This window comes from Aspergillus versicolor (genome assembly GCF_001890125.1).
Source record: "Aspergillus versicolor CBS 583.65 unplaced genomic scaffold ASPVEscaffold_9, whole genome shotgun sequence".
In the NCBI taxonomy this organism is placed as follows: Eukaryota; Fungi; Ascomycota; class Eurotiomycetes; order Eurotiales; family Aspergillaceae; genus Aspergillus; species Aspergillus versicolor.
This window is the reverse complement of record NW_024467532.1, coordinates 413,362-438,702: the sequence shown is the minus strand read 5'-3', so window position 1 is coordinate 438,702 and position 25,341 is coordinate 413,362. Positions and strand designations below refer to the sequence as shown.

Genomic DNA, 25,341 nt, shown 5'->3' with positions numbered 1-25,341 from the left:
GGCTTGTGCGTTATTGTTTACAACTAACAAGATATTATTTAGCAAAATTAATATATGTTTGACAGCAAGGTCCAACGCGACCTGGCGTGCACGTCACATAGTTACAGGCAGCAATGCCTGCAGCTGTTCGTGACTGCGCATAATTCATATACAATGCTCACATAGTTTGGAGCAAATCTATCCAAAGAAAAGCAGGAAAATAATTCTCGGGGTATCAAACTCCATCGTTATCGCATTTGCGCCCCTGGGTCGGGGCTCAAGCTCCACTGCCACTGACTCGTCGCCAGATCATAACTGCAGCAGCTCCCGCGCAAACCACCGCTCCGAGCGCTATGCCCCAAGACATCCATTTACCTTCGACGTCTTCCTCGCTTCGCGGGAACGCTGTGCTTGGTTCCATCGCCGCTTCGGCAATGTGCACAAAGACCTCTTGGATCGAACTCCAGGTAACGCTTACATGAAGTGGGGGGCCGGGCATGTTCAGCAGAGCAGTGTACTCATGAGGCTGGTGTTCAGCACGCTGAGTCGTGCGATCTAGATCGGCCTTGAGCGCAATGTACACACTCGGGAGCTCTTCCAAGTGCGGGTATTTCGCCCTAAGCTTGGGGATGTATGCAAATGAATCAGGGTCAGACGAATCATAGGTGTATACAATCACATCACACTGATCCAATAGCTTCGCTTGGTTCTCAAGAATTGCAGGTTCCAACTCACCAAGCTCATCCATGATCAAGTAACACTGTTTGCCGCCAGGAAGCTCAACGGTATTGACTGCAGTTCGTGGCTGAATGGTTGGGTGATACATGGAGCTAAACCCGCGAGACAAAAAGGCATCGAGAAGAGCAGATTTTCCAGATCCCGGAGCCCCAACTATGTGACCAAGAACCACATTCCGGCCCACCCTTCCAGGGCGCTTTCTCCGCTTCCGGGGTCGAGTAACTTTGAGAGCTGCCGTTGTGGAAGGGTTGCTTCGGTCTGACGATTCGAACCCGAGATATGCCAAATACTCTAATGTCGTTTTCGGTGATGTAAATGTTGTCATACTCCATTGTGCTAGCCATCCTTGCAGAGTGACGTCTCCGGCTTCATTTCGGACAGTGCATGATGGGAACGAACCGTCGGCCCAAGAGGACGGCAGTCCTGGTGTTGGAGAAAACAGAGATGCGAGCTCGGCATCATTCAACCCACCATCATTGTCCTTATCCGAAAGAAGGAAAAGATTTACGAAAAACCGATATCCTTCTGGCGACAATTCAGCCGATGCATACGGAGGTACCTCGAACCTTGGATGGAGATAGCTTTCCTGCAAGGAGAGACTGTCGGTGTACTGAAACGCGCGAAGTATAATCCAGACTGTTTCGTGGCGGCCCTTCTCAGCATACATCTTATTCAGATGAATAAATCCCCGGCAATCTATTCCTGATAGTGTCACAGAGGCAGGATGGGTTTTCTGTATCGTCTCTTTGATATGAACCAAATCCTCCTCACTCAATGATTTTTCAAAGCACCTCATCTGGAAATCTTTGATTTCCTTGTCTGACAGATAGCCATCCCGATCTTTGTCGCTAAGGTAAAAAATGCGCTGTAATGCTGCAACAGCCGCCGGCTTTAGGACTGACTCCTTAGCATCAAACAGGGGCGCGATAGGGTGTGTAACTGCTTTCTGGCAAAGGAAGAAAGCCTCGTTGACGTTACGATGCTCTCGGGCGCTGGTTCTAATACACGAATCAATTTCCTTGAACTCGGACATTAGCGGCAGCATCTCATCTTCGATGACCTGGGTCTCGGTGTGATCCGCAGCAAGATCGGACTTGTTGGCACATAGCACGACGGGCACATTAACACCGAGGGACCGGAAGTACGGTAGCCAGAAAAGAGCGACCCTCTCATAACTATAGTGATCAGAGTATACAAGCAGAATCACATTTGATTTCCGGATCTCTCTCGCCAGATTGCTCCGTTCTTGCGGGACAGCGGAGGTGTCGACCACCGTTGTTGTCGTGACATTCTCTGGGGTTCCGATCGTAGGAGGGATGGTGATCTGCGGCAGAATTGGTTGGATCTTGTTCGTCACGAATACACCCTTCACAAGGGAGGTGATGAGGCTAGATTTTCCCGTTCCCTCATCCCCGCAAACACAGATCCGGACTGGGAGGCATCAGTATGCTGGCCTTTTGGAGACAATCCAATGGCGATGAGTTCCTACCTGTAGCCATTTGAGCAACAAAAAGGACAATTCTAACAAGCTCCCCGTTCTTTTCAAATCATTGCTAGAGGGTATTCCTACTGCGAATCGTCAGAAACGCGATAGAGACTGGAAGCCTGAGACGTCACAGTAAGGAGCCGGGACTTGCGACGGAGGTCTGGCCGATCGCCGCGGTTGCGTGGCTGGTGCTAGCGGTTGCAGCCTCAGGCTCTCCGGTGCACCAACCAGAGCCCAAGTATATCCAGGACGAACCGAAGCTACTTTGGCCTTGGAGTATATCGCGACGCTACGTTTATTTACTCAAAAAACGGTCCAAATGTAGACTTCTCACCCTGATATTTCCTACCTTCGAATTATGGAGATTATGTAATAAGAGCCTGCTTGTAGACTAGGTCAGGAATCTTCACAACGCCCCGAACGGCTCAGCCACAATCTGGGCAGCTGCCCACATCTGACAGCGACGAGGCATTCCGCTCTGTCACCTCGCCAGTGCCGCCAGAAGTGCTTCAAGGTTCAAAAACACCGCATTATCCCGTAAACACAGTGAATTTCTTGCTTCGCCTCTATCCTCATTCCTCCCTATCTTCATATATTTATACGCATGCGTAGTCTCCCATCCACCATTGTGGAGCGCAGCATTTGAACGGGGAAGAAGAGTCCGCGGCTCAGCGTCCATTGCCAACTCCACTTCCGGTCGCTCCCATTTTGACAAGATCTCATCCCCAGCCTGCGATTAAACGTTCAGCTTGTCTCTCCCCGATTGTTCTCCTTTTCAAAACAACTCTCCCTCGAGTCCGACGAGCGTATCCAAAATGCCTCTCGGAATCCATAACCCTCTTCCCTCGTCCATGAACAGTAAGTCTTCGCTGTCTCTAGGCTTCCCCGCAGTTGCCCGCAGGCGGCAGCCTGAGCGTGAGCAAGGCATGAACTGACTGCTAACCTCGCCCTTACAAACAGGCGAGTGCCGAAAGGCTGGAAAAATCCTCGCATCCTTTGTTGATCCGCGACAAGCATTCGGTCCTGACAAAGTCATCCCGCCGGAGATATTGGCTGGTGCTAAGGTATGGCGACGGAACCCTCGTGAACCCTCTACTGAAAGTCCTGTCACTAACCATTTTCTTCATAGGGTCTCGCCATTCTGACCGTCCTCAAAGCTGGGTTTTTAGGTTCTGGCCGATTTGGCTCTGGCATTGTCGTTGCTCGACTGGCCGATGGGTCATGGTCCGCTCCGTCCGCGATCGCAACCGCAGGTGCTGGATTTGGGGGTCAGATTGGGTTTGAGTTGACCGACTTTGTTTTCATCCTCAACGATGCTTCCGCAGTTCGCACATTTTCCCAGGCCGGAACTCTGACGCTGGGAGGAAACGTTTCGCTCGCAGCCGGGCCGGTTGGACGCAATGCAGAAGCTGCTGGTGCCGCAAGCACCAAGGGTGTAGCGGCTGTATTCGCATATTCCAAAACCAAGGGCCTTTTCGCTGGTGTTAGTTTGGAAGGAAGCATGTTGGTCGAACGTAGGGATGCCAACGAAAAGCTCTACAACAGCCGAGTGTCTGCTCGCCAGCTCCTCACTGGCACAATTCCGCCTCCACCCGCGGCGGAACCTCTGATGAGAGTGCTAAACTCTCGTGCTTTCTACGGAGTACGCACGAACGGTGACTCCATGTACAATGATATTCCTGTTTATGATGATCGCCATGACGACGTCGTCTGGGAGGGCCGCCGAGGAGACGCATATGGAGAGGGGATGCGGCGCGATAGGACTGGATACAATGCGCCCTCTTCGGATGATTACGAGTACCGAGATCGACCGCGCCGGGCGACAACATGGGCTGATGATGTATATGACCGGCCCACTGGAGGAGGCTTAAGTCGTTCCTCCACTGGCCGCTACGGAGGACGCGCCGATACTTTCGACTCATTTAACCGTGCGCGGAGCAACACATACGACAACGACGACTACGTGTATTCTGACCGAAAACCTAGTCGACCTACAGCGCCGAAGCCTGTTTTCGGGCAGCGCACCGGGGGCGCTGCTCCTCTACGTGATGACCAAGTTATTGCACTATATACATTCGATGCAGACCAAGACGGTGATTTGGGTTTCAAGAAGGGGGAGGTCATCACGATCGTCAAACGTACCGAAAAGAAAGAGGACTGGTGGACGGGGCGAATCGGTGACCGCGTCGGCATATTCCCAGCGTAAGACACTCCCTCAATTGCTCAAGGTGGGCGGGGCTGCTTGCTAACAATGTGCGACCAGGAACTACGTGGACTCAGCTTAGACTCTCAGCCAAGACATTGGTTTATGTGGAACGAAATTCATGACCTCGAAACCCCCTTTCTCAATTTATACCTATCCTCTTGTCTCTTTCTATCTATATCTCGAATCGAGTGCGTTTCGGTCATGTTGGAAACATCGGTCCTTTCTTCCGTTTAGCCTCGAGATTTGTCTTCTCAGCCTTCTCGCGTAAGCATTGGAGTTGGAAGGTAGTTAACTTTACCAGCACGTTTGGGAGAAAGAGCAATCGACATTGTCTACCTTATTTGGCAACAGCAGCGGATTCCCGAACTCTCCCCTCTACTGTTTTGTTCCGTTCGGTCTAAGTTCCTCTGTGTCTCGTTCTCGTGCTCTTATACTTATTGTCCTGCTCTTATATATCCATGGATAGTTTCTGTCATTCCAATCACGCCTTTGTTTCGTTTCTAGAGTAAAAATTGAGAGTCATTGATAACTAAGCGTCTTCCCACATCTATCCACATTACGGTGTCAGGCCACCAGGTGTACTACTATTGTGTCAGTTGTCGAACGAAGAACCTTGTGCAGGCCAAGGCTGAATGTGATCAAGACGCGTTCGTTCTCATGCAAGGGAGAGACAAAATTCAGGAAAGGGAAAGTGAAAACAAAGCTCGGCTTCTTCAGCCGGCCATTCTGCAGCTGCAAAGCGGCACCGGCAGGCGCCGAGGAAGGATAAGGTATACTTACTCGAACTGTGCTGGCATTCTTCACGAACATCAAAATTCAAAACTAACCAGCCGCGCGCATTTTGAAAATCTTACTTACTGTACCCGGGGTAAATACGGATAAATGGATACCAAAATAGATGACTCCGATTTCAGCTTTTAAAGTGTCACCGGGCTTATGCTCTCGCTTCACGGCCTGGGCCCCCATGAGTACGCCAGTTGCCAATGGAGGTCATGAATCAAGGGGCACGGGCAGTGAAAATGCTCCGATGAGTGGGCAGACAGCGAGAAAGAAATAGGGGAAGGAGGCTGGGCCTCTTTCAGCGTAAGCCGCCTGTGCTGAAAGCTGAAACACAGTGGCATCCCAGGCCCATAGACTGGGGTTGAGTTTGACTTGGTGGGTACATACATACTCGAGGTCGCGCGTAATTCAAGCTTGGGTGGAATTCAACAATGGGAGAGGTCAAGCTTTCAACAACTGGGCTGGTGGCAAGAAGTGATGACTGACAAGGTGGTCAAGAGGCTTGGGATATGACCGCATTGTACCGTCCCGTTGGATGTACTCCGTATTGGGTAAGAACTTGTATATGCAGTGAAGGCTGGCGGGACGGTCAAGTCAAACCCATCTGGAGCCAAAAGACATGCTCAGGGGTAAATATATACTGGCCTTATTTAACGCCAGCCGCCGACTTCCATTCAATATATTTCACTGAAGAGCATGACCTCATTCTTGCAGAGCTCAAGCGATGGTGAAAGACCCTTGGCAGCAGTCTAAGCCTCAATACGGGGAAATCGGTGGTGATGATCCCCTGCGATCGCCAGTCCACAAGCGAACGGGGCTGTTTCATTCGATCGCTGTTTCCAGAATTTTTGCCTTTTCAAAAAGAAAGAGTCTGCTCCGACTGGAATAACTCAGTCCCAAGTCTGTAGTCATAGGTAGTGTAGGCCGTAGGATCTGTGCCCTGGAGGCGATGAAGGAGGATCCTACCGATCGGCCTCGACTCCAGAACATCGACCTTGCATCATCAGAACCTTGCCTGAGGTAGCTTTACGAATCTCTGGGATCAACTCATAACCAGGCGTGAATAACAGGATACCGGTAAAGAGGAGGGCAAGTTGAGCGTGTCTGCTCGCTCCGCCTGAACCAGCCCTGGCCCAGCCAACCACAGCCATCGCAGCCCGGACCGTCTTGTTATTTCCGGCCGCATCCTCAGTCCTCACTGCGTCTCTGCTTCCACCACCACAACCACCAGAGGGCTCGCTCACCACTCGCTTTTCCCGCCCTTCCCTTCCCTCTCCTCTACCCGCCCGCGATCCCTTTAGCCGTCGTCGTTACCCTCGCCCTCTCTTCTCGCCTTTTTTTATCATCCACCTTCTCGCTGCTCCCACGACGTTCTCGGTCGCCGGATGATCGGCCTCTCCGTCGTCCTCTCTTTCCTCCCATTGCCTGGAGGTCGTGTCTCTCCCCGAACGGTTGCCACCCCGCGTCCATGTCCATGATTCCATGAAAACCAACTGCTCTCGCTGCTTTTCGGCCGTGGTGGTACTCTGACCTCTTTTCCACCTGGCGAGATTCCGTTCGCCTCCTGGTCCGATTTCCGGTCTAAATAGTCAAAATCCCCGGATAGTCTGGTCTCATGCAGGTATGCCATTTCCCATCATCCCATTAGTCTTCCTTTTCTTCTTCTTTATATTTCTCCCTTTGCTGGGGACTCAGTTGTCGTTCTCCACCATTTCGCTTGTTTGAGAACATTGTTTCGTGTTCTCCCACTTTGTCGAAGAACGGGGGGCTTTTACCCCTCGGTCAAGGGGTGGCTGCAATATTCATGCCTTCATGTTGCGTTTTCTATATTAGCACCGCTCTAATTATTGTTGCGCTTGCGCTATAGGCTTCGACGAGCCCCCCAGAGGCTGGCGGAGGATATACGGCGCGGCGAGGCCATGTGCCTCAATTGTCGATTAGCGACCCAAGCCACCATGTCACCGAAGCCATCGGGCACATGTACGACGATGACTACGATAATAAGAGGGATTCTAGACGGCTCAGCTATATATCATCTCCGTTGAGTGAATCTATATCGATCGTTCCCCAGACCCGGCCAGCCGAGCCGTCTTCTCCACAGTCATTAAGGGTGCAGAGCGGTTCAGATGGCGGTTATCAGCGACTTCCCAACGGGCAATCCCCGCCTTCTACTCCCAGAACCAAAGCATCAGATAGCACCCCGGCCTCTCCAGGATCCTCCGACACCGCCAATACGTCCTTCCCCTTGAACGATATCGATTATGAGTCTGATCCACAGGCCGTGGCACAGGAACTCAATAACCTGGCTGCCATCCGGCGAATGTCCATGGATGTTACTGCTACCGGCGATCCCGATCTCCCAAGCTTCAATTTCCCGGTTCCTTCGATAGCCCCCTCTCCCTCTGCCGATGAAAACGATACCTCGCGGTTGTTCTGGGTCCCTGCACGCCTGCACCCAGAGCTAGCTCCGAAGGAGTTCAAATCATTTCTTGAAAGTAAATCGGACCACATAAAACGCAGATCGGGCGATTTCTCGTCGTTGAGCCCTGACCGTCAAAACTCAAATAGCTCTCTTACTCGGAAACGGTCTATGCTATCAAAGCAAATTGACAATGGCCAAGGTTATACGGATGGTGCTGAAAGGCTAGAACGGAAACGGTCACAAACTAGAGACCCTCCGGGGCCAAACCTACACGAGATAGAAGATTTGGTGAACGATACGACACAGCGGACTCCGAGCACCTCCTTATTAGACAACGTTCAGTCTCTTAATATCTCAACTGAGGACGATAAACCAATTTTACCACCAGCTCCACCAGGCCACAGCCTCAGGCGGTCTACGAGAACTCAGTATCGGAAGGCGGGCAGCCTAAAGAAGGAACGCCCTTCGCTTGGTGCAAGAAGAACGGGCCGAGCCTCCGAGTCGAAGGATACGCTAGAGTCGATCGTTGGATCATCCAGTCAAGAACCGATACTAGGCCTGACTCGAGTGTCAACTGATCCAACCCCGAGCGTCACGCGTGCTCAAGCCTTGGCTAAGTCCCAGGGATCGGCGCAGCAGCCGCCTCCTACCACAGCCCCTCTAGGTGCTACGATTGATTCAATACCGGAAGACTCGCAACATGCAAAGGAAGGATCGCACGGGCAGCCATTAACCGACTCTGTAAACCGGGTGAATGTATCTCAGCAACCTCGCCAATGGGATTCTCCCATTGGTCCGAATGGACGGGCAGATTCTGTAGCTCAAGATCAAAAGATTCCGGAGATTGTTGAGACTCCTCCAGCCGAGTTCCACGGGACTCCGTCACAAAGTTCACAGCCTAACCACATCCCGCCTCGTGTATCAAGTCATGATCCGCCACGAAAGCACAAGCCTGAAAGCAAACACCCACTCGCATCTTTGGGGCACCACAAAGAGTCGGGATCAACCCTAAACGAGTTCGCCAGTAATCCGCAGGCCTTACCAGGCAATAGCACTCGGACAGACAGTCTTTCCTTTATCCCGACGTTATCGGAAGACCGGAAATCAGAGTCGAAGAGAAACAAGGATAAAAAGGACTCAGAAGGTGGGCGCAAATCAAGCTGGCATTGGTTTCTGGGGTCAGAGGACAAGGATAAGGAGAAGGAGAAGAAGAAAGATAGTGACTCCAAAAAGATGAAGACGAAGCTGGCGGACAAAGTGCATGACGCCGCAAGCGTTCTTCCAGCTTCCGGTGAAAGCCAACGACGCGAAAGTGCCATTTTCGATCGAACCCATGACACAAAGCTAGAAGACGAGCGGAAGAAAGACAACGCGCGGAGATCATCAGCAGAGAAGAAAGAAAAAGAATCAGGTTTATTCTCTTCCATTTTCGGCGGTGGCAGGAAGAAGAACAACGAACATCATCACAAGAAGAGCTTGTCCAGGACCCTATCTCCTGAGCCCCCGGTCCGCCTGCTCCAACCCGACATCGACTATCCCTGGACTCGATTCTCAATACTGGAGGAGCGAGCCATTTACAGAATGGCTCATATCAAGCTTGCAAATCCTCGGCGTGCTCTTTACTCTCAGGTGCTCCTCAGCAACTTCATGTATTCGTACCTTGCAAAGGTCCAGCAAATGCACCCGCATATGATGCTTGCATCATCAGCATCACAGCGGCAGCAACAAAAGGCTAGAGAGCAATCTGAAGAGTATCTGCAGTACCAGAGGTACCAAGAGGTAAACATGATACCCGGAAGTTGGTGGATTTTCGTTTCAATAGCTAACTGAGCATAGTCCCAGGATCAGCAATATGGTGACAACTCCTACGACGATTCTCAAATGTATGATTACGGCGATGATTCGCATAATTACCAGCAAGATTCGCGAGGGAGCAAACACCAGGGCTACGACAACGGAAATGCATATGGGCCTGGCCACTACCAATACGGACATATGTCGTTTGGTGACGGTGTGCAGTTAGATGATGATGACGATGACATGTGGTGACAGATAGGAGCTGCGCCCTCCTTTTTGCTACTAATACTTTTTTTTAGCACCCCGCAAATACCCCCTTTGCCTCAACTGGTTAAATTCCAGACCATGTACACTGATTCTTTTCCTCTATTTCTGCTTCTGTTCATATCTCCGGCCTTTTTGATCTGTGTATCATTGCTTTTATTTGCACAGGGTGAACAAGAGCATGGAGTGAGCTGCCTGGTGCCTACACTTTATTCTGTGTCTCTATATAGCGCTTCGTCCGATAATTCCTTGGGGGGCAAGGCAGTGCATGACATGGCCTGTTACTTTGGTTTGATTTGTTCGCATAGCGTCTGGGGTTCTTTTCATTGGTTCCACTTTGCACCGTTTCGAATTATGTTCTCAAACATTTTTATCTGTCTCCGAATGTGTCATGACGGCTGACGTCTCATCGTTCATAAACTTTCGTTCAGGCCGTTGTCTTTTCTTTTGCGAATATTTTATGAGCAGCATACGGCATGCCTGGGACACGGCGGTTTCTTGCAGATGTTGGTCTCTGTAGGAAAGAGGCTGTATAATAGTAGACTGGATCGCTAATTACAGTTTTGAGCATTGAACAGTTCTTGCTACATAACGTAGGTTGTTGCATCATTTGGAGGGCCTTGGTAGGACCTGTGGCTGTGCGATCACGTGATTGGGTGTCCATCGTCATCGACATGGGGATTTGATCGCCAACCCCAGACAAAACCGTCCTCCTGCAAATATCACGCTCTACCCTGTAGTCTCGGTACCAGCTTTACTTCCTTCGATACCACCTCTTTCGAACCAATCTAAAACCCATACGAAGACCCCTATCCTTGATCTTTCATTTCAACCGGGGCAATCACCACCCGGAGATCAAAATGGCGGACGCTTACGGACGAGAACAGTACGTTTCCAACTCTCCCCTCTTCCTGTTTCAATGCCAGCTTCTTTCAGACAGGCAAGTAGCCCTAACTTAGAAATATTTGCTGACGTATTCTTTCCGCTGGCAGACAAAACAACGAACTCCTAAACTCCCTCTCGGGCAAAGTCTCCGCCCTGAAGAACGTCACGATCGATATCTATGACAATGCGCGCGATCAGGAAACGCTTGATCATTCGGTGCGTTCGCTTTTCTTTTTCTTTTCTTTTTGGGGCCCCTGTTTATTGAGAAGGGTCGAGTCTTGGGGCGGTTTTGCGGGGAGATCCAATATGACCGGATCTTGCCACTCCCAGAGCTGGGTGTCTATCCGAGAAACCAGTCCGCAATATAAATCCGAGTCGACTCCAGCATCTTCATTATCTCCCTTACTTCCTTGCTTCAAACACGACCCCAGGTTAGCAAACCGAAACTGACAATATTTCTTTCAGAGCCAAGTCTTCTCCTCCCTCTCGACAGGCCTAACAGGAAGCGCATCCCGACTTACGCGGATGGCGCGGCAGGGCGATACCGTCGCCGTGCTGAAGATTGCGGGGATCGTCGTCGGTGCGGGGATACTGCTTTGGTTGATCCTTGGGTGGATCTTTTAGGGGTGTGGTTTATTTTATATTCCAGCCGACTGATGTTATGGCTCCGTTACAGACTTGGGATTAGAGGCCGTTGGCTGGGTTTTAGCTGGGCTATTGTGGGCCTCGGGGCGTATGCGATGCGTACGTACGTACATAATAATGGGAGGCGAGGGGGAGAGAGGGGTGTACTACTAGTACTTAGTATAGTTGATGTTGCAGCGTGATCTCGCTGGCGAGATTGGCAATCTGCTTGTGCTTGTATTTGTGCTGACGGGATATTCGTAATTTGCACTCACGTCAGTCACGTCAGTCACGTCCGTTTATACGAATTGTACCTAAGGATGATGAGGGATATAGGTGGTTTCTTGTGCATCCTTAGAGCCGAGTTGAGATAAGGTCGCCCACTTGCTCTAGGTCTTTGGGTTTCTTTCGACGCTGATATTAAATTACTGTATAATAATGGGGCTGCTCTTGTGTCAATTGTTTGCCTGTATATCATGAGAATATATATTTTACTCCACCTTCGTACGGCTACACCTGGCACTAAATAACCCGGGTAGGGTAAACGACCTTTGAAATAGTATATGGGTTGTTTGATAATCCATGGGGGCATTTGTACCCGCTGATGCATATACATATATATACTTGCATGATAAGGCTACCCCATTCCCACACCATCCAACTAAGCTTGAACGTTTGAGCAAGAGGCAGGATACATACGGTAACCTACGGCAATAATACCGTCTCAAGAAAGAGTAAAATCCACCAAAGACGGAGGGGCATGAATAACACGGGCCTCTAGAGCTACAGTATAGGTAGAAAGATAACGTACTAACATCGTAGCCTCAGGTATCTAACAATCGGGTATCAGCCCGAGATTTGGAGAGATCGGGCCACCGCTCCTAGGCCTAGCCTCTATCTATCTAGGCGGCCAATATTTGGCAAATCTGGTTGGGTCGCGTATATCGGCAAAGCAGAATAATCCAATGTATGGGTGTCAGGGTGTCAGGACTCCCGTCACGCCATCGCCTTTGGTCTGGGTATGCCGCGATTCTGGGAATTCCGATCGTGCAATTGCAGGCTAGGCCTTATACGGACGACCACTTCAGTGAGCACCACTTGTAGTTGAGACCTGTCAGGATTGCGTGATGGGCACGGACTGAAAGAATGGACGTTCGGCGCCGAGTTTGGCGGATGGAACAAGCTTGCATCGTTTCGATGGTAGTTTCGCCTTGGATGATTGATTAGCCGGTTAGGCCGGCACGGGTTGATGCCATAATGTGTACCTCTGTGTAACTGATACGGACAGGAGCCTCGTATGGCTTGCTGAACGGGAGAAATTATCCGAGAAGCTTAGGGTGGGCTGTTCCAGACTTTCCATGCCACGATCTACGGTGTACGACAGACCTAAAATTCAGGAACCCGAAGTGAACCCGACCGTCAAAACATATACGGCCACCTCGGGACTCTTTCCGGTTGCCGGTGACCGGATAACGAACCAAGTCCGTAGAGACGTTGTATTTCCTAAGTCAAAGATCAAGGACTAGGACTCTAGGAGCAGGAGGACCCGGCGGGCATAAAAAACCTGAACCTTCGAAGTGGAACTCACGGTAGAATCCGCCGCCGCCTCGTCTCGGGGAGGAGATTCAGGAGAGCGATAAGCGCTGGGATACCCACCGGAAGACCAGGGGCAGGGGGTGGTTGAAGGTTGAAGTTTCCGGCGGCTCCAATAATTGCCGTCTTTTAGCCTTGAAATTCTCTTATCGTGACCATCGCAAGCTGATACCTGAAACTGGCTTTTCTTTTCCATTTTATTTTCCCCGATCGACCAACAGGAGCGCTCATCCAGGGCACGCAGGCTCCGTCTCGGTGCGGGCTATACCGTGCTATTCCGAATGGGGACACCGCGCTGCAGGTATTTCTTTGGATTTTTGCAGGAGATGTGGTTGACTTCGGCATGCCGAGTGGCAGGCTTGGTGGTGCTGCCGGGTGTCCGTACTCCGTAGACTAGGTGATCTTGAGTCTAGATTCTGTCTTGCGTACCGCTTCTGCTTTTCCGGGTGGGACGCGAAGCTGCAAGCTCTTGTCGAGTTTGGACATCGCAATCTTCCGCCTGTCATACCGCCGAAACGTAGTGTACACTGTCACCCTGCATGTCCTGGTTAGCTAATAGCCACGCTCAAGCCAAGCGGCCAAGGCATGCATTGAGTAACAGGAACAGAGTTTTTACGAATATCGCGAAGATGCAATTGCGCCATGACGGGCCCCACTCTGAAGTACGACAGCAGTGAAGACTAAAGTCCCTTACTTTGCCAGTCCCACTTGGTCGTCGCTGCTTTCCGGTCGGTTTTGGACTCTGAGTTTGCCTCTTATAGGGAGTCAACTGTTATTGGCGGACGAGTGAAGCGCGTTGGGATTGGGTTATTAGCTTGGTGGTTGGTCATTGATCGTGGACAACATCCGATATTATTCTGGAAACCCTGGCACTCTTGGGTTCGTCGTCGAGTCACAACTGCGCAAGACACGCGCAAAGTTTATTTTAGGTTGTTGATTTTTATAGAAAGGTTCATGATATCATGGTTGCGTCAAGGCGACGAATCTGTGAAATAGGGCGACATCATCGTTACCTAGACAATAGTAATGGAGGAATGTAATTGTTCCTACCTGGAGTACAGGACCAGTTAAGAGATCCGAGGAGTTGAGGCGATGGCAATCGTAGAATGATATTGGCATCAGTTGGTGGGGATGAGCAGCGACTGGCGCCGGAGAAGGAGGCGCCGCTCCGGATCACATGTTGCTCCGGAAGATCCCGATATATCGGTGTACCGTGTATCGAGTTATCGACGAGAACCGGAGGAAACAGCGGATAGATTGATTCAAATTGTTTAGCTGCTGGCGAATTGAATGTGAAGTGCCATGTCCCTGTCGAGAGAGAAAAAGTACCTTGCTCCCCAACAGGGTCAAACTGAGGAAGTGCTACGTAACTGGTTCTGAGGTGCATGGATTAGACGACGATCAACCGCACCAAACGAAAGGCGACCCTGGGCTGCTCCATCCCAGACGACACCCCAGCAGTGTCCAGACCCCCTGGTGTTTTGATATCCATGTCGTCCAAGTGCCTCCTCCGTTTTGTCGCCCTCGACAGGGCCTCATCAATGGTCATCGGTTCTTCCTTCGTTTCTGCAAGGACGCAGATCTCATGCAAATGATGTGATTTGCAGAAGATTGGTGCATCAGTGCTTTGATAGCCGGTGGAGAGTGAGGTGATGACGAGTCGACGACTCGACGAGAGGTTCACCGAGCACACTGAATGATCTTCCGGCTCTCCACTGTGGTCCTTCTGCAGAGCCGAGCTTAGCCTGAGCATGAATTCATCAGCAGTGAGTCGGATGCTCATGTCTACTGATGCTTGCACGGAAGCAGGAAGCAGAAAGCAGGAGCTCGTGCGGGGCAGGCAGTTAGTTACATGTGAGTATAGATCGGCCATTTGAGTATCATGCCATACTCTGCGGAGAGAAGTCAGGCAATAATATCCTGCAGATGCGGTCAGCAACGTGGCCGATGCGACGAATGAGTAGTCGCTGGATGGGTATTATTTTACCCAGAAATACTTGATACTAGCATAGTTAAGCTCATATAATACGGGGTTGGTGTAACGTTTACATATCAGGTAGCACACGAATCGCCGCCCCGCAGCGTATACAGTAAATACGACCTTAAGTTTGACCGGTAGACTAGATACCAAGACAATGAAGCTACGAGAAGCATGAGTTTTGCTTGGGAGACTATTGTCTCTCCTGAACGCGGAGAATTGACTTTCACGGCAGATCGCACCCGGGGCGATCCCAAAACAGTTGAGGGCCGGATTTGGACTTTGGACAGCTGAGAGAACCATGTTACTCTCTGTAAACTACATACTGGGTGGGAAACGATTAGGCGTCCGTCGTCTCATGACAACGCATCAGCACGAGCTCAGCCCATAGCACGGACGATAAGCCCGGGCCCTGGCGACTGACAGGCAGAGGTGATAAAGCGGGCGCTCCAGGTGGGAAAATAATGTCGAGGGCCAAAATAGCGAACTTATTTAATTGAAATCAAAAGGACACTTCTTTATTCATTTCCTTTCCTTTTGTACAGTTTACCTTGTTGCAACTTGCAAGTACTTTTGCGCTTTGTTCCTTCCTCTTGTGGTTTCTTTCAGGCGGACCGCGTTTTGCGCAGTGGCTGAAGCGACTGAACTATATATGCACAGCTATACGTCGCGTACCAGTAGGCAGCGCTGATTCCACCAAGAGGCCGCTTATCTTCGTCTTCACGGTGCCCTGGGCGAGCTTAGTCAACAGTCACATCATCCGGACCCGCCAGCGAATATTCAATCCATGTAATCGCCATCGCCACAGGCTATCGATTTATCGAACCGTGACGGAAACGGCTGTTTTGGGTCTTCTCCACTTAGTTCACATTCACATCCTGGTGGGACCCGAAGATCGCTGCTCAGTGCCCTATCTGTGTCATACTTTTTCCATTTTTTTTCTCGGATTTTTGCCGTGCCTTGGTTTTTATACTTTAGTCCGCTCCTCCCCTGTTGCTGGGCTGCCATATCTCTGCCTTTTTGTTTTCCATCCCCTTGTTGCTGCCATGGCGCTCAGTTTCTTCAGCGGCGGCGGCAGTGCGAGTCACGCAAAGTACTTTGACATCCGGTGAGTTTCCAGCCTCTCGGGATCGCGCCCGAACTCTGCTAATTCTGCCCCTCTCTACGTCAGCCTCGATGAGGACTACATCGTCTTTCGCGGTGGTGAGCAGGAAGCTGCCAGCGCCCATCTGAGTGGAAAGCTCATCCTCTGCTTGTCCGAACCGATTTCTATCAAGCATATTCGCCTGCATTTGACGGGTATCTCGCGTGTCTGGTGAGTAATTGGCCCCTTCCAGGATTTTTATCCGCCGGGTATGCGGCAAGGGTCCTGCAATGGCCTGCTGACGACAAACGTGCATTAGTTGGCACCTCCCCTCGACATCCGCAGGCGGCGGGCGCAAGAATTGGCGAGAGCGCGTCTTTTACGAGAAAACATGGCGATTCAGAGATGCTGGCAAGAGCAAGACCGAAATTCTCCCCGCGGGCAACTACGAATACCCCTTCGAGATTATCTTGGAAGGCTCGATGCCGGAGAGCGTCGAGGGTCTCTCGGATACCTATGTCACCTACCGCTTCAAAGCAGAAATCGGTCGCAAGTACGCAAAGGACATTATCGTTCGGAGGCCCCTCCGTATCATTCGCACCCTGGAGTCGAGCGCGCTGGAGCTTTCTCACGCCATGGTTTGTGGACCTTGTATATCCTCGGCATGCTGATCACATGCGCTGACACCATTTCACAGTCGGTCGAAAACATCTGGCCAAACAAAATCGAGTACTCTATTAGCACGCCCACCAAGGCGGTCATCTTCGGCACGAGCATCCGCGTTGACTTCAAACTGATCCCTCTCTTGAAGGGTCTCGGAATTGGGCAGATCATTTCGCAATTAGTCGAAACACACGACCTCACCCTCAACCCAGAAGACCCGGATTCGATTCGCAATACTTACAAAACTACTAGGACGATAATTAACGACGAACACCAGCTGGATGGAGACAACCACCTGGAAATAATTGATGAGGCGGCCGAGGGCTATCAGTTTTCTCGCGTGCTGGATTTGCCCAAGACCTTGACAAGATGCCTGCAAGATACAGATACAAGAGGAATCAAAATTCGGCACAAGTTGAAGTTTAGAGTTCAACTACTCAATCCTGACGGCCATATTAGCGAGGTATGGAAGAATTATCTTTTTGAACCTTTTAGGTGTGCTAACGGCTGTTTTCAGTTACGAGCCACTCTGCCCGTCTCGATCTTCATCTCCCCGAACCTCGCGATTGACGACAACAACAACCTCGTTGACTCAGCACCTCAAACGGCCGAAAGAGCGATCAACGACCTTGCCCAGCAGGCGCCTCCTTTGTACGGAGAGCACCAGTTTGACCAGTTGTACAGCGAAGTCGACCCTTCTGGCTACCGAACACCCGGCCCCGGAAGCGGCCCAGGCACTCCATTTGGCACACTCAGCCGGAATCTCTCAGCCGAGAACCTCGCCTCGATGAATGCAATTACCAACACCGACATCTCCGCTTCCGCGTTGCACAACCGTTTGGTAAATCTAGATGTGCACACGCCCAATCGACTTTCTCCTTCCGAGCCTGAGAATCTTGGCGTCACTTCGGAACCAGGAGCTCACTCAGGATCCAACACCCAAAGCCCTGGAAGCCCAGAACTCCCGCGACGGCCCTCCGACGAAGTTGACCCTGAGCCTCTGCCCTCCGGAGTGGCAACACCGTTTCACCCGCACTATTCGGAACTGGAGACTCTCAGCCGCGTTCCGAGTTATTCCACCGCTGTCCGTTCTTCTGTACGGCCGCACGACAATGATTTGCCAGATTATCAAGCCGTTGTCGCCCAGGACATTACTACGTCGACACCACAGTCGCCCCAGCAGGCACATGTACGCGGTGCTGGTCGTGGGACCGACTCTCCTTTCAGTGCCCCTATGGACTTTTTCCACCGGCCTCATTTCCTCCACTCTCGCTCACAAAGTCATTCCGACGACGAGCGTAGAGTTCGCTTAAATCAAGCGAGGGGCAGGGCCTAGACATCGAACTTATTCCCGCGAAAACAACTACAATAACTGTTTCTTTCTTGCGATAATTTGTGCCTGCGAAACATATACCCGCCGCCTCATTTCCAGCGGCACGTTTTGAAGCCATTATACTACCGACAGCCGAAGCTGATCTACACCTCTCATGGCTACACCATTACGACCGAAACTCTTTCAGCGCGGGACGCTGTTTACCTTTGTTTATAGAATCTCCTAAACTCCTCTTCGATAAAATCGCCCACGGGCTTTTCTTTATTTGTATTTATATTCCTGCAGCATGTCGATCTTCAAAGATGAAGCTACTCCTTCCTGAGATTATGGAGGTCTGACTGGCGTTTTACATAGACGGGTGGGTTATAGGAACGGAAATCATGATAATAAAAGTGATGACAATGGGTTAAACGAGTTACGTCAATAGATATAATGTCATAAAGCATTGGAATTTCCACTTTCTATTTTATCTTCATCTTGATTCATAGGCGTCTAGCTCTGTATTACTTCCTATTATTGGTGATGATCATTGACTTGTCCGATGACGACGTTAGGAGAAGGTCTCAAATGCAAAACTACTGGATACAACCGGACGGATGCTGTTTCATGAGCAATGCTTCAACTCACCGTCATGTCTTCTACTGCTATCCAAAACCTCGACGCTCGGAACTGCGCTGAACAAGAGCCCCTGGCAACCCGAAGATCCTTCCTAACGCACTGTTCATCACCCGCAGCCACATCAGTAGAACTTTCCCGAATCCCGATCTGTCTTCCAAATCGAGACAAAAGGGACTTCAAGGGAACCAGCGAAGCAAGGAGAAGGGCGTCGATCCGGACAACACAGCCACACCTGGAGAAAGATTAGCCAATGGACCCTGAAGTTGGGCATTGGCCAATGCCAAGTTCCAGCTGTCGAATTTCCAGATCGGGATAAGGTGAGGGAGATCGCGAATTGATGGCGTCAATGGCTAAGGCGGTGAGGAGCCCCTCCTCGATCGTCACTCAAAGCCTGGACGTTTGCATCATATTTTCCCTTCATTTAAATTGATTCCTTCGCTGTCTCGTGTTTTTTCTATTGTCCCTGAAAGTACCTCTTATTGTCCTTACCAACCCCTCCTCTGTCTTGTTTTCCTTTCTATATCTATATTATTCTTAAAATCTCACCCTCCTTCCTTCTCCCTGGTTGGGCGGCAACGACCCACCCCCTCCACTTGGCGAGCATCTTAAGAGCGCCTTAACCGGCCAGGCCTTAGGAAAGCAACGGAAGCTGCTAAGCTAGGCTTGATTGTTTTCTTGGAGTTGTTATTGTGGCTCCGACTCTTCCCCCTTTCCCCCCAAACACCTCCAGACGTTTAGTGCACTGTGGCTTAATATCCCACGTTAATACCTCCATATTTCAATCTCAGTCGACCTCTGCGAGAACAGTTAGCCACGCACGTTTCCGTGATATTCCGCAACAATGTCGGCTACTTCGAGTCCGGTGGAATCGAAGCTTCCAACCCGGTCCAATACCCTGCGGACTGTGAGCACGGGCACTTACCGCCGTGCTTCTATGAGTGACGATGAGGCGATTCCTGGTTCTGATAGCAATGAGGCATGTACTCGCAAGAACCCGAATAACGCTTCATGGACCATGCTAACCCTGCATACTGGTTCTAGACTACCAACCTCCTCGTCGAGCGTCTTCGTGCCTGGAAGCACATGTGCGGATACTTGGAAGATTACGTCTCTGTGACGGCCCGGGTGCAGAAGGGAATGTCAAAGGATTATGAGAAAGTTTTAAAGGTTTGTTGACCATCGGCCATTTTCTTTTTCGTTCTTGAATACTGATTTGGACGGCTTTAGACGGTCAACGAGCCACTGAAAGAGGGGCACCATTTCTCGCAGAGTGCGGGCGGCGTCTCTTCGTTCTTTGAGAATATGCGTGCAAACACTCAGGTATGATCATACGACTGACGTTTTTGCGATATGGGGGGTTCAAGGTGCTAATTAATGATATAGGGAATGATTAACCTGTACGCTGATGGAGAGAAGAACCTTAAGAGCTCTGTGCTTCCGACGCTGGAGAGACTCCACAAGGAGATCAAGGCCAAGTCGAAGGAGCTGCAGACTGGTGCCTCCAAGGGCGCGAAGGCTGTTGAGAAGGCTCGAAGTATTACCCAGAAGCATATTGATCTTCTTGGCCAGCAGACGGCTGCGCTGGATTCGGCTTCCGGGAACAAGTTGGAGACATCTCACGACCCCTATCTTGTTCGTCGCGGTGTAAATCACCGTCTGAACAAGCAGGTCATCGAAGAGAACAACAACCGACAGGAAATCATTGCGGTGCAGAACAACTTCCAGCAATTCGAAGCCCATGTGCTGCAGACCGTCCAGGCTGCCATGGAGCAGCTTGTCGTCTTCATCACTGGCCAGACTGACCGCCACAAGGGAATGTACAGTGACATCTTGGGCAATCTTCAGAGAATCCCACCGGAGTTCGAGTGGGTGAACTTCATTACCCGGAACGACGCGACCCTTGTCGACCCGGATGCTCCGCCGAGATCCCTCGCCAACATCACCTTCCCTCACCAGGACCACCCCACTACGGAACCGGTTATCCAGGGTACACTGCAACGGAAATCCCGCATGGCTCTCAAGGGATTCACCAGCTTCTACTACGTCGTAACCCACGCCCGATACTTGCACGAATTCAAGGACAACGATGACTTCAGCAAGGACCCTGAACCCGAGATCTCCCTCTACCTCCCCGACTGTACCGTCGTCTCGATCGACGAAGTCAAGAACACCTTTACCATCAAGGGCAAGGACGTCTCCGGAAATGTCGTCGGTAACGCCTTCAAGACAAATACCGAGTTTGTCTTCAAGGCCAACTCCTCAAGTGACGCAAAGGAATGGATCAACGTCATCAAGGAGACCGCTCACTCCCCCATCGCTACAACCACCGCTGCTGCTGCTGCCACTGCGTCCCCCGTTACATCCCCAACTAGTCCCGGCGCAGCATCCCCGGGCTCTGCTACTCAACCCCCGGCATACGAAAACGGATCCGCCGCTGCGAGCCCCATCTCCCCGCCGGCCGTCAGTCGTACTGACACCACTGCTACGACAGGCAGTGCTGCTGAAAAGGTTCCTTCTCCTGTTACAGAGAAGACGGAGAAGGGCGCGGAGAAGACCGCGGAGAAGACCGCGGAGGGACCCTCAGAGAAGTCCTGATTTCGGTGTCATGTCTCTATTCAAACTTAATGATTCAAAACGCACATCACATTTATTTATTTTCTTTTACTTCTCTTGATATATTTACCCTATATTATATATATTATACTGTTCTGATTAATTGATTGATATATTCTAATGCTTTATTTCTGTCACATTTTCCCTCCCCTATATCTCAGTTTATATCCCTGTCTTGTCTCTGCCAAGCCTTATGTTGTGATGCCTTTGGCATACTTACAAAATTTAACATTTGCAATAAACGCAGACATTGTTTCAAGACGTATGTATATATTCCGTTGAAATTTTAAACGTTCACTTACAACCAGTGACTACTTATAACTTTACCCTGGGATGAACGTATTTATTCATGCCTTGTTAGAATGAGTATACTTAACCAAGCTGTCAATAACAAACCAAGAAACAGCCAACAAACACGCCGAAAGTGGATGCGACGGTGGTGACAATGATGATGACGACGACAGTGACATAATTGATGCATCAAAGGCACACTGAATGGATACGTGGCTCAAAGACATACCTTAGGTAGATAGGTAGGCAAGCAAAAAGAAAATTCAGATCGAAGTCGTACAGTACATGACATGGCTTATTTCACATAATTTGCTTCAAGCATGCAAAGTAACTCTCATTGATTTGGTGGCGTGGCGTAACGCGACGCAACGCGACGTGACGTAGGTGGATAGGATGTTGCGCTTAGTTGGGGGTGACATGTACAGGGGTATGCGGAAAAACTTTCCTCATCATGAGAAGGGTGGTGGCGGTTGTAATGGGTTTGGTTTAAAAATCTTCCGGACTCTCGAGGTCTTCAAGCTTTTGGGATAGGAACCGGCCTAGGGCCGCGGATTTGGATTCCAGGGCGAGGAGTGTAGATGGCGGTGTTGACAGGTTGAGGCTTGCTAGGCGATCGAGGTCGCGGCTTCGGTCGACTTCGTATTGTGATGCGAGTTGCGTTTCTGTCATGTAGCCGCTGGCGTTGACTGGGGTGGATGTGCGGTTGGTGTTGTGCGGGGCGATGGTGCCATTTGCTGGGGTTTGAGGGTTGGATGTGGATTCACTGGCGTTCCCTGATGCCGGGGCGTGTGAGGACTCTGGTTGCGCGTCTGGTCCGGATGATGGAGAGCCTGGTTTGGACGTTGAGACATTATTTGGGTTATGGTTTTCTGTAACTACATCCGCTGGCTTTGATGGACCGACGGCGGCAAGGAGGACCTTGTCTGCGATTTTGGTCACGACGGCGACTAGGTCGTCGAGCTCGAAGACAATCGAGCCTACGTCGCCCAGTGATACGGATTGGGCTGTAACATATGATGAAGGATGGCTGGCGGGGTTTACACCGGTAAGATTACCGCTGGAAGCGTTCTTTGCGTAGCACGTATAAGCAGCGCCATAGGTAGCACTCAGGTTACGTAGCTGCCTGGATGGGAGAGGGGAGGAGTAGGCGAAGATGGCCCCATTGGTGGCAAAGACGCTAGCGTACGCTGTCAGTAAGATCGCCGGGGTAGAGCACAAGAGTACGTACAAGATGGAGGTGATTTCTGGCGGTGAAAGGTTGTCCTCTAGCAGATCGGAGAGGGCCTCCGCATCGAGCATTTTGATATCGGGTAGACCGGGTATCATGGTGGCGTCGTGGTGATCGTAGCACTCTCCAGCGGCGATATCTTCTTCGGAGGTGTTGTCATCAATATCCCAGTCTTTGGGAGGGGACCACGAGCAGTCTTCGGGGAAGAAAAAGTGGTTGTCCCAGTAGTCTTTGTCGTCGTGTTCGTACTCGATGGGGTCAGGTGAATAGTCAAGAAGGTCCTGCGCGTATCGGACTTCACGGCGAGCCCAGTAAGGACGATAGTGAGGGTCGTCAAAGATGCTTGGTTTCTGGGAGAAACCAGTGTTAACTGGATGCTTGAATTCAGCCATATTGCTCTCGGGCAGAGTATATGAGTAGAATAAGAATGGAAGGGCCGGCACGAAGAAGAGAGGCAGTAGAATATGATATAGGCAGAACAAGAACAATAAGGTTTATGTCATTGGCAACATAGGCAGAAAAGAGTACGCAGTCAGGCAGATGATGGTACTGAATCGACAGCCAACAGCCAACTCAAATGTCAAGGGGAGTAAGAGTGGCACGATGGATACACAAGAAGCCGGGAGAGACGGCCCTTTTCTCTTCCCCAGTCAGGGGATAAGCACGGAGCGCGCCATGCAAGATCCAGGCTCATGATCATCCCTGAGGTGGTCAAACGGGCTAAAAATTGACAGACGCACACGACTCAGGCAGTGAGGCGTTTTAAGAGCGTGGGGAGAAGGCTTGGGTGGGGGGCGGAGAGCTCCATACAGTTGACTTGGGTATCGAGGAGAATGTCGAATGAGAAATGAGAAAATACAAAGAAAGACAACAGGAAAGGCAAAAAAGCAAAAAAGCAAATAAGAATTAAAAAGATAAACAGTCAAGGCGAAACTCAAACGGGTAGCAATTCATGTGTCGTGCGAAGGCGAGTCGATCCCGAGTGGGAGAGCTCGGGGAAACAGAGAAAGATCCACGAACCTTGCAGCCTGTCAGAGGATGGACCGAGTCAGCGCAACAATAAGAGAAGGGCTACTGCAGTTGGCGGCAGATGAAGGAGCAGTGGACGTCAGAAGAGGACGTATACCGAAGACTGCGGAGACCGAAGCTGTTGGACGAGGGAGAGCGAGCTGACTGCGTGGGGTAACCGCTTCCGGAATAGCCCAGTGCTGCTTTAACAACTGCATACAAGCAGCCAAACGGACCAACACTCTTCCTACACACACCGAACAACTCAGTCACGACGATCAGAGTCAACGTATGATTCACCCAATTCAATCTTACGTATTGATTCAACACGCGCAACAGCCCTCGAGGCAAAGCTAATCATACAAGTAGACTGCCGAGCTAAGCGTCGTATTACTCACGGAAAAGAGTCACCATGACTGTTACCGTCAGCCCGGCGTATTTCTCGTCCAATAACGCCAGTCGCGTTGAGGATCTGAGCACAAAAGCATAAGAATTTGGAACTTTGAGTTCTCCCCTTGCTTTGCGCGTCACTCGCCGCCCAGGCTCGATCTCCATCTGCTTTAATTGCTATCCGTGACTGCCGCGAGTTTAAACGACTGAACCCAAGACCAGTCTCCAGTATCCGGGAGATTATGTTACATGAAAGCCTGAAAATGCGGAGTCTCGGCCGTGAGCTATTTTTCTCAGTTGTCGGGACGCATGTTTTCTTTTTTCTGTGTCCTATATTCTGCCTGCCGTCCCTCCTCTTTGTCGGGTCACGCCAACCTTTTCTCAGTCTGGTATAGTTCGTATTACCACTTCAATGTCAAACTGTGAAGATGGGCCATTGAACCTGCTCTTGATGGCGCTAAGGTTCCCAATTAACGTTGGACCGAGCTGGGAGGATGCTGGTAGGGTCTTGAACAGAGAAGCAGCTGCTCGAGCCTGGACCGCCTGTGAGAAGTTTGTCTGCTCGTATCCAGGAACCACCACTGCTCAAGGATCCTGGAACGGGACGGGCGAACCCTTTAGTTCATATCCACCCAACTTCAACTGACATGAAGAATGCAACCTTGCAAATTACTATGCGTATCACCAACTCACCAGGGGGCGGGACCCATAATGCGGGATCCATATCTTCTGAATCGCAGCAGAATCTGCATATAACAGCGCAATTAGGTTCTTCCAACGCTCTGGGGGGCTCAAGACCTCATCACAAGGTCCTGGATAGGGAAAGGTGCTGGTGTCAGTGTGGAGTTGGACCCTCCCACGTCCATTTCCTAATCGGGCTTTATGGGCGCACGTGGGCTCGAGGTGGACGCTCAGGGAAAGTTATCCTGAGACCCCTGTCCATTCCCGTCGAGTCTGCTTTGGGGTGAATGACTAAGTTCCCATTTAAGATTTTTCAAAGATGCATGGCCGCATGTGCAGGGCTACCCAACGTAGGGTTATTACTACAGAAGGTTTGTAATAATCACCGGTGGACTTTGTTAACTACGACTGTCCCCCTCTCGAAAGGACCTCGCATCAGCCAACGGATAGGAGCCACTTACGCATGGCTCACTCTTCAGAGAGTGAACATATCATCTGCCAGAGGAGCGTAGAAGCTCGTCCTTTTTGTCATCCCGGAGCCTCGCTTTTCGGGCCGGCATCTGACACGAAAATGTCTGTTAAATCCAGCGGGCACAACATCCTCCAAGGCTCAGCAGAGGCCGCGTCGAAAATTACGAAATCAATGAGCAAGACCAATTTGCCAACCTTGATCATGCATC

At 50.7% G+C, this 25,341-nt stretch overlaps 9 protein-coding genes across 9 annotated transcripts; 5 read left to right on the top strand and 4 right to left on the bottom strand.

Annotated features, from left to right (window-relative positions):
• Window positions 1-256: 256 nt before the first annotated feature.
• Window positions 257-2,216, bottom strand: gem1 (ERMES complex Ca(2+)-binding regulatory GTPase GEM1; the record flags this gene model as incomplete). The annotated part of the gene is made up of 2 exons (XM_040817924.1): window positions 257-2,148; window positions 2,207-2,216. 2 exons carry the CDS (start codon window positions 2,214-2,216, stop codon window positions 257-259), a joined length of 1,902 nt encoding a protein of 633 aa, XP_040671272.1.
• Window positions 2,217-2,662: 446 nt separating this feature from the next.
• Window positions 2,663-4,980, top strand: ASPVEDRAFT_45029 (SYLF and SH3 domain-containing protein). Its single transcript, XM_040813190.1, has 4 exons — window positions 2,663-3,061; window positions 3,164-3,267; window positions 3,333-4,405; window positions 4,467-4,980. Exons 1-4 carry the CDS (start codon window positions 3,019-3,021, stop codon window positions 4,486-4,488), a joined length of 1,242 nt encoding a protein of 413 aa, XP_040671271.1. The 5' UTR covers window positions 2,663-3,018; the 3' UTR covers window positions 4,489-4,980.
• Window positions 4,981-6,804: 1,824 nt separating this feature from the next.
• ASPVEDRAFT_86851 (putative telomere silencing protein Zds1) lies at window positions 6,805-9,660 on the top strand (the record flags this gene model as incomplete). The annotated part of the gene is made up of 3 exons (XM_040817923.1): window positions 6,805-6,810; window positions 7,057-9,390; window positions 9,448-9,660. 3 exons carry the CDS (start codon window positions 6,805-6,807, stop codon window positions 9,658-9,660), a joined length of 2,553 nt encoding a protein of 850 aa, XP_040671270.1.
• Window positions 9,661-10,532: 872 nt separating this feature from the next.
• Window positions 10,533-11,181, top strand: ASPVEDRAFT_138892 (SNARE domain- containing protein; the record flags this gene model as incomplete). The annotated part of the gene is made up of 3 exons (XM_040807525.1): window positions 10,533-10,558; window positions 10,665-10,773; window positions 11,023-11,181. The coding sequence occupies 3 exons, from the start codon at window positions 10,533-10,535 to the stop codon at window positions 11,179-11,181; spliced, it is 294 nt and encodes a 97-aa protein (XP_040671269.1).
• Window positions 11,182-13,324: 2,143 nt separating this feature from the next.
• On the bottom strand, window positions 13,325-14,403 carry ASPVEDRAFT_856190 (uncharacterized protein). The gene is made up of 2 exons (XM_040817724.1): window positions 13,825-14,403; window positions 13,325-13,672 (listed from the first exon to the last, which is right to left on the bottom strand). Exons 1-2 carry the CDS (start codon window positions 14,159-14,161, stop codon window positions 13,530-13,532), a joined length of 480 nt encoding a protein of 159 aa, XP_040671268.1. The 5' UTR covers window positions 14,162-14,403; the 3' UTR covers window positions 13,325-13,529.
• Window positions 13,683-14,974, bottom strand: ASPVEDRAFT_45023 (uncharacterized protein). The gene has a single exon (XM_040813188.1). The coding sequence runs from the start codon at window positions 14,645-14,647 to the stop codon at window positions 14,165-14,167; it is 483 nt and encodes a 160-aa protein (XP_040671267.1). The 5' UTR covers window positions 14,648-14,974; the 3' UTR covers window positions 13,683-14,164.
• Window positions 14,975-15,798: 824 nt separating this feature from the next.
• Window positions 15,799-17,835, top strand: ASPVEDRAFT_137895 (arrestin family protein; the record flags this gene model as incomplete). The annotated part of the gene is made up of 5 exons (XM_040807447.1): window positions 15,799-15,860; window positions 15,924-16,067; window positions 16,156-16,474; window positions 16,534-16,962; window positions 17,017-17,835. 5 exons carry the CDS (start codon window positions 15,799-15,801, stop codon window positions 17,833-17,835), a joined length of 1,773 nt encoding a protein of 590 aa, XP_040671266.1.
• A 1,456-nt stretch (window positions 17,836-19,291) lies between these two features.
• On the top strand, window positions 19,292-21,045 carry ASPVEDRAFT_55386 (PH domain protein; the record flags this gene model as incomplete). Its single annotated transcript, XM_040815067.1, has 4 exons — window positions 19,292-19,426; window positions 19,492-19,617; window positions 19,678-19,770; window positions 19,834-21,045. The coding sequence occupies 4 exons, from the start codon at window positions 19,292-19,294 to the stop codon at window positions 21,043-21,045; spliced, it is 1,566 nt and encodes a 521-aa protein (XP_040671265.1).
• Window positions 21,046-21,840: 795 nt separating this feature from the next.
• ASPVEDRAFT_86847 (uncharacterized protein) lies at window positions 21,841-22,974 on the bottom strand (the record flags this gene model as incomplete). Its single annotated transcript, XM_040817922.1, has 2 exons — window positions 21,841-22,531; window positions 22,583-22,974. 2 exons carry the CDS (start codon window positions 22,972-22,974, stop codon window positions 21,841-21,843), a joined length of 1,083 nt encoding a protein of 360 aa, XP_040671264.1.
• Between the last annotated feature and the right edge of the window lie 2,367 nt (window positions 22,975-25,341).

Coding starts and splice junctions, on each gene's coding strand:
- ASPVEDRAFT_856190 (XM_040817724.1), bottom strand. CDS start 14,161: ATGCACCTCAGAACCAGTTACGTAGCACTTCCTCAGTTTGACCCTGTT. Junction 13,673..13,824: donor TAACTGGTCCTGTACTCCAG/GTAGGAACAATT, acceptor TGTCTTGCGCAG/TTGTGACTCGACGACGAACC.
- ASPVEDRAFT_45023 (XM_040813188.1), bottom strand. CDS start 14,647: ATGGCCGATCTATACTCACATGTAACTAACTGCCTGCCCCGCACGAGC.
- ASPVEDRAFT_45029 (XM_040813190.1), top strand. CDS start 3,019: ATGCCTCTCGGAATCCATAACCCTCTTCCCTCGTCCATGAACA. Junction 3,062..3,163: donor TCTTCCCTCGTCCATGAACA/GTAAGTCTTCGC, acceptor CCTTACAAACAG/GCGAGTGCCGAAAGGCTGGA. Junction 4,406..4,466: donor CGCGTCGGCATATTCCCAGC/GTAAGACACTCC, acceptor ATGTGCGACCAG/GAACTACGTGGACTCAGCTT.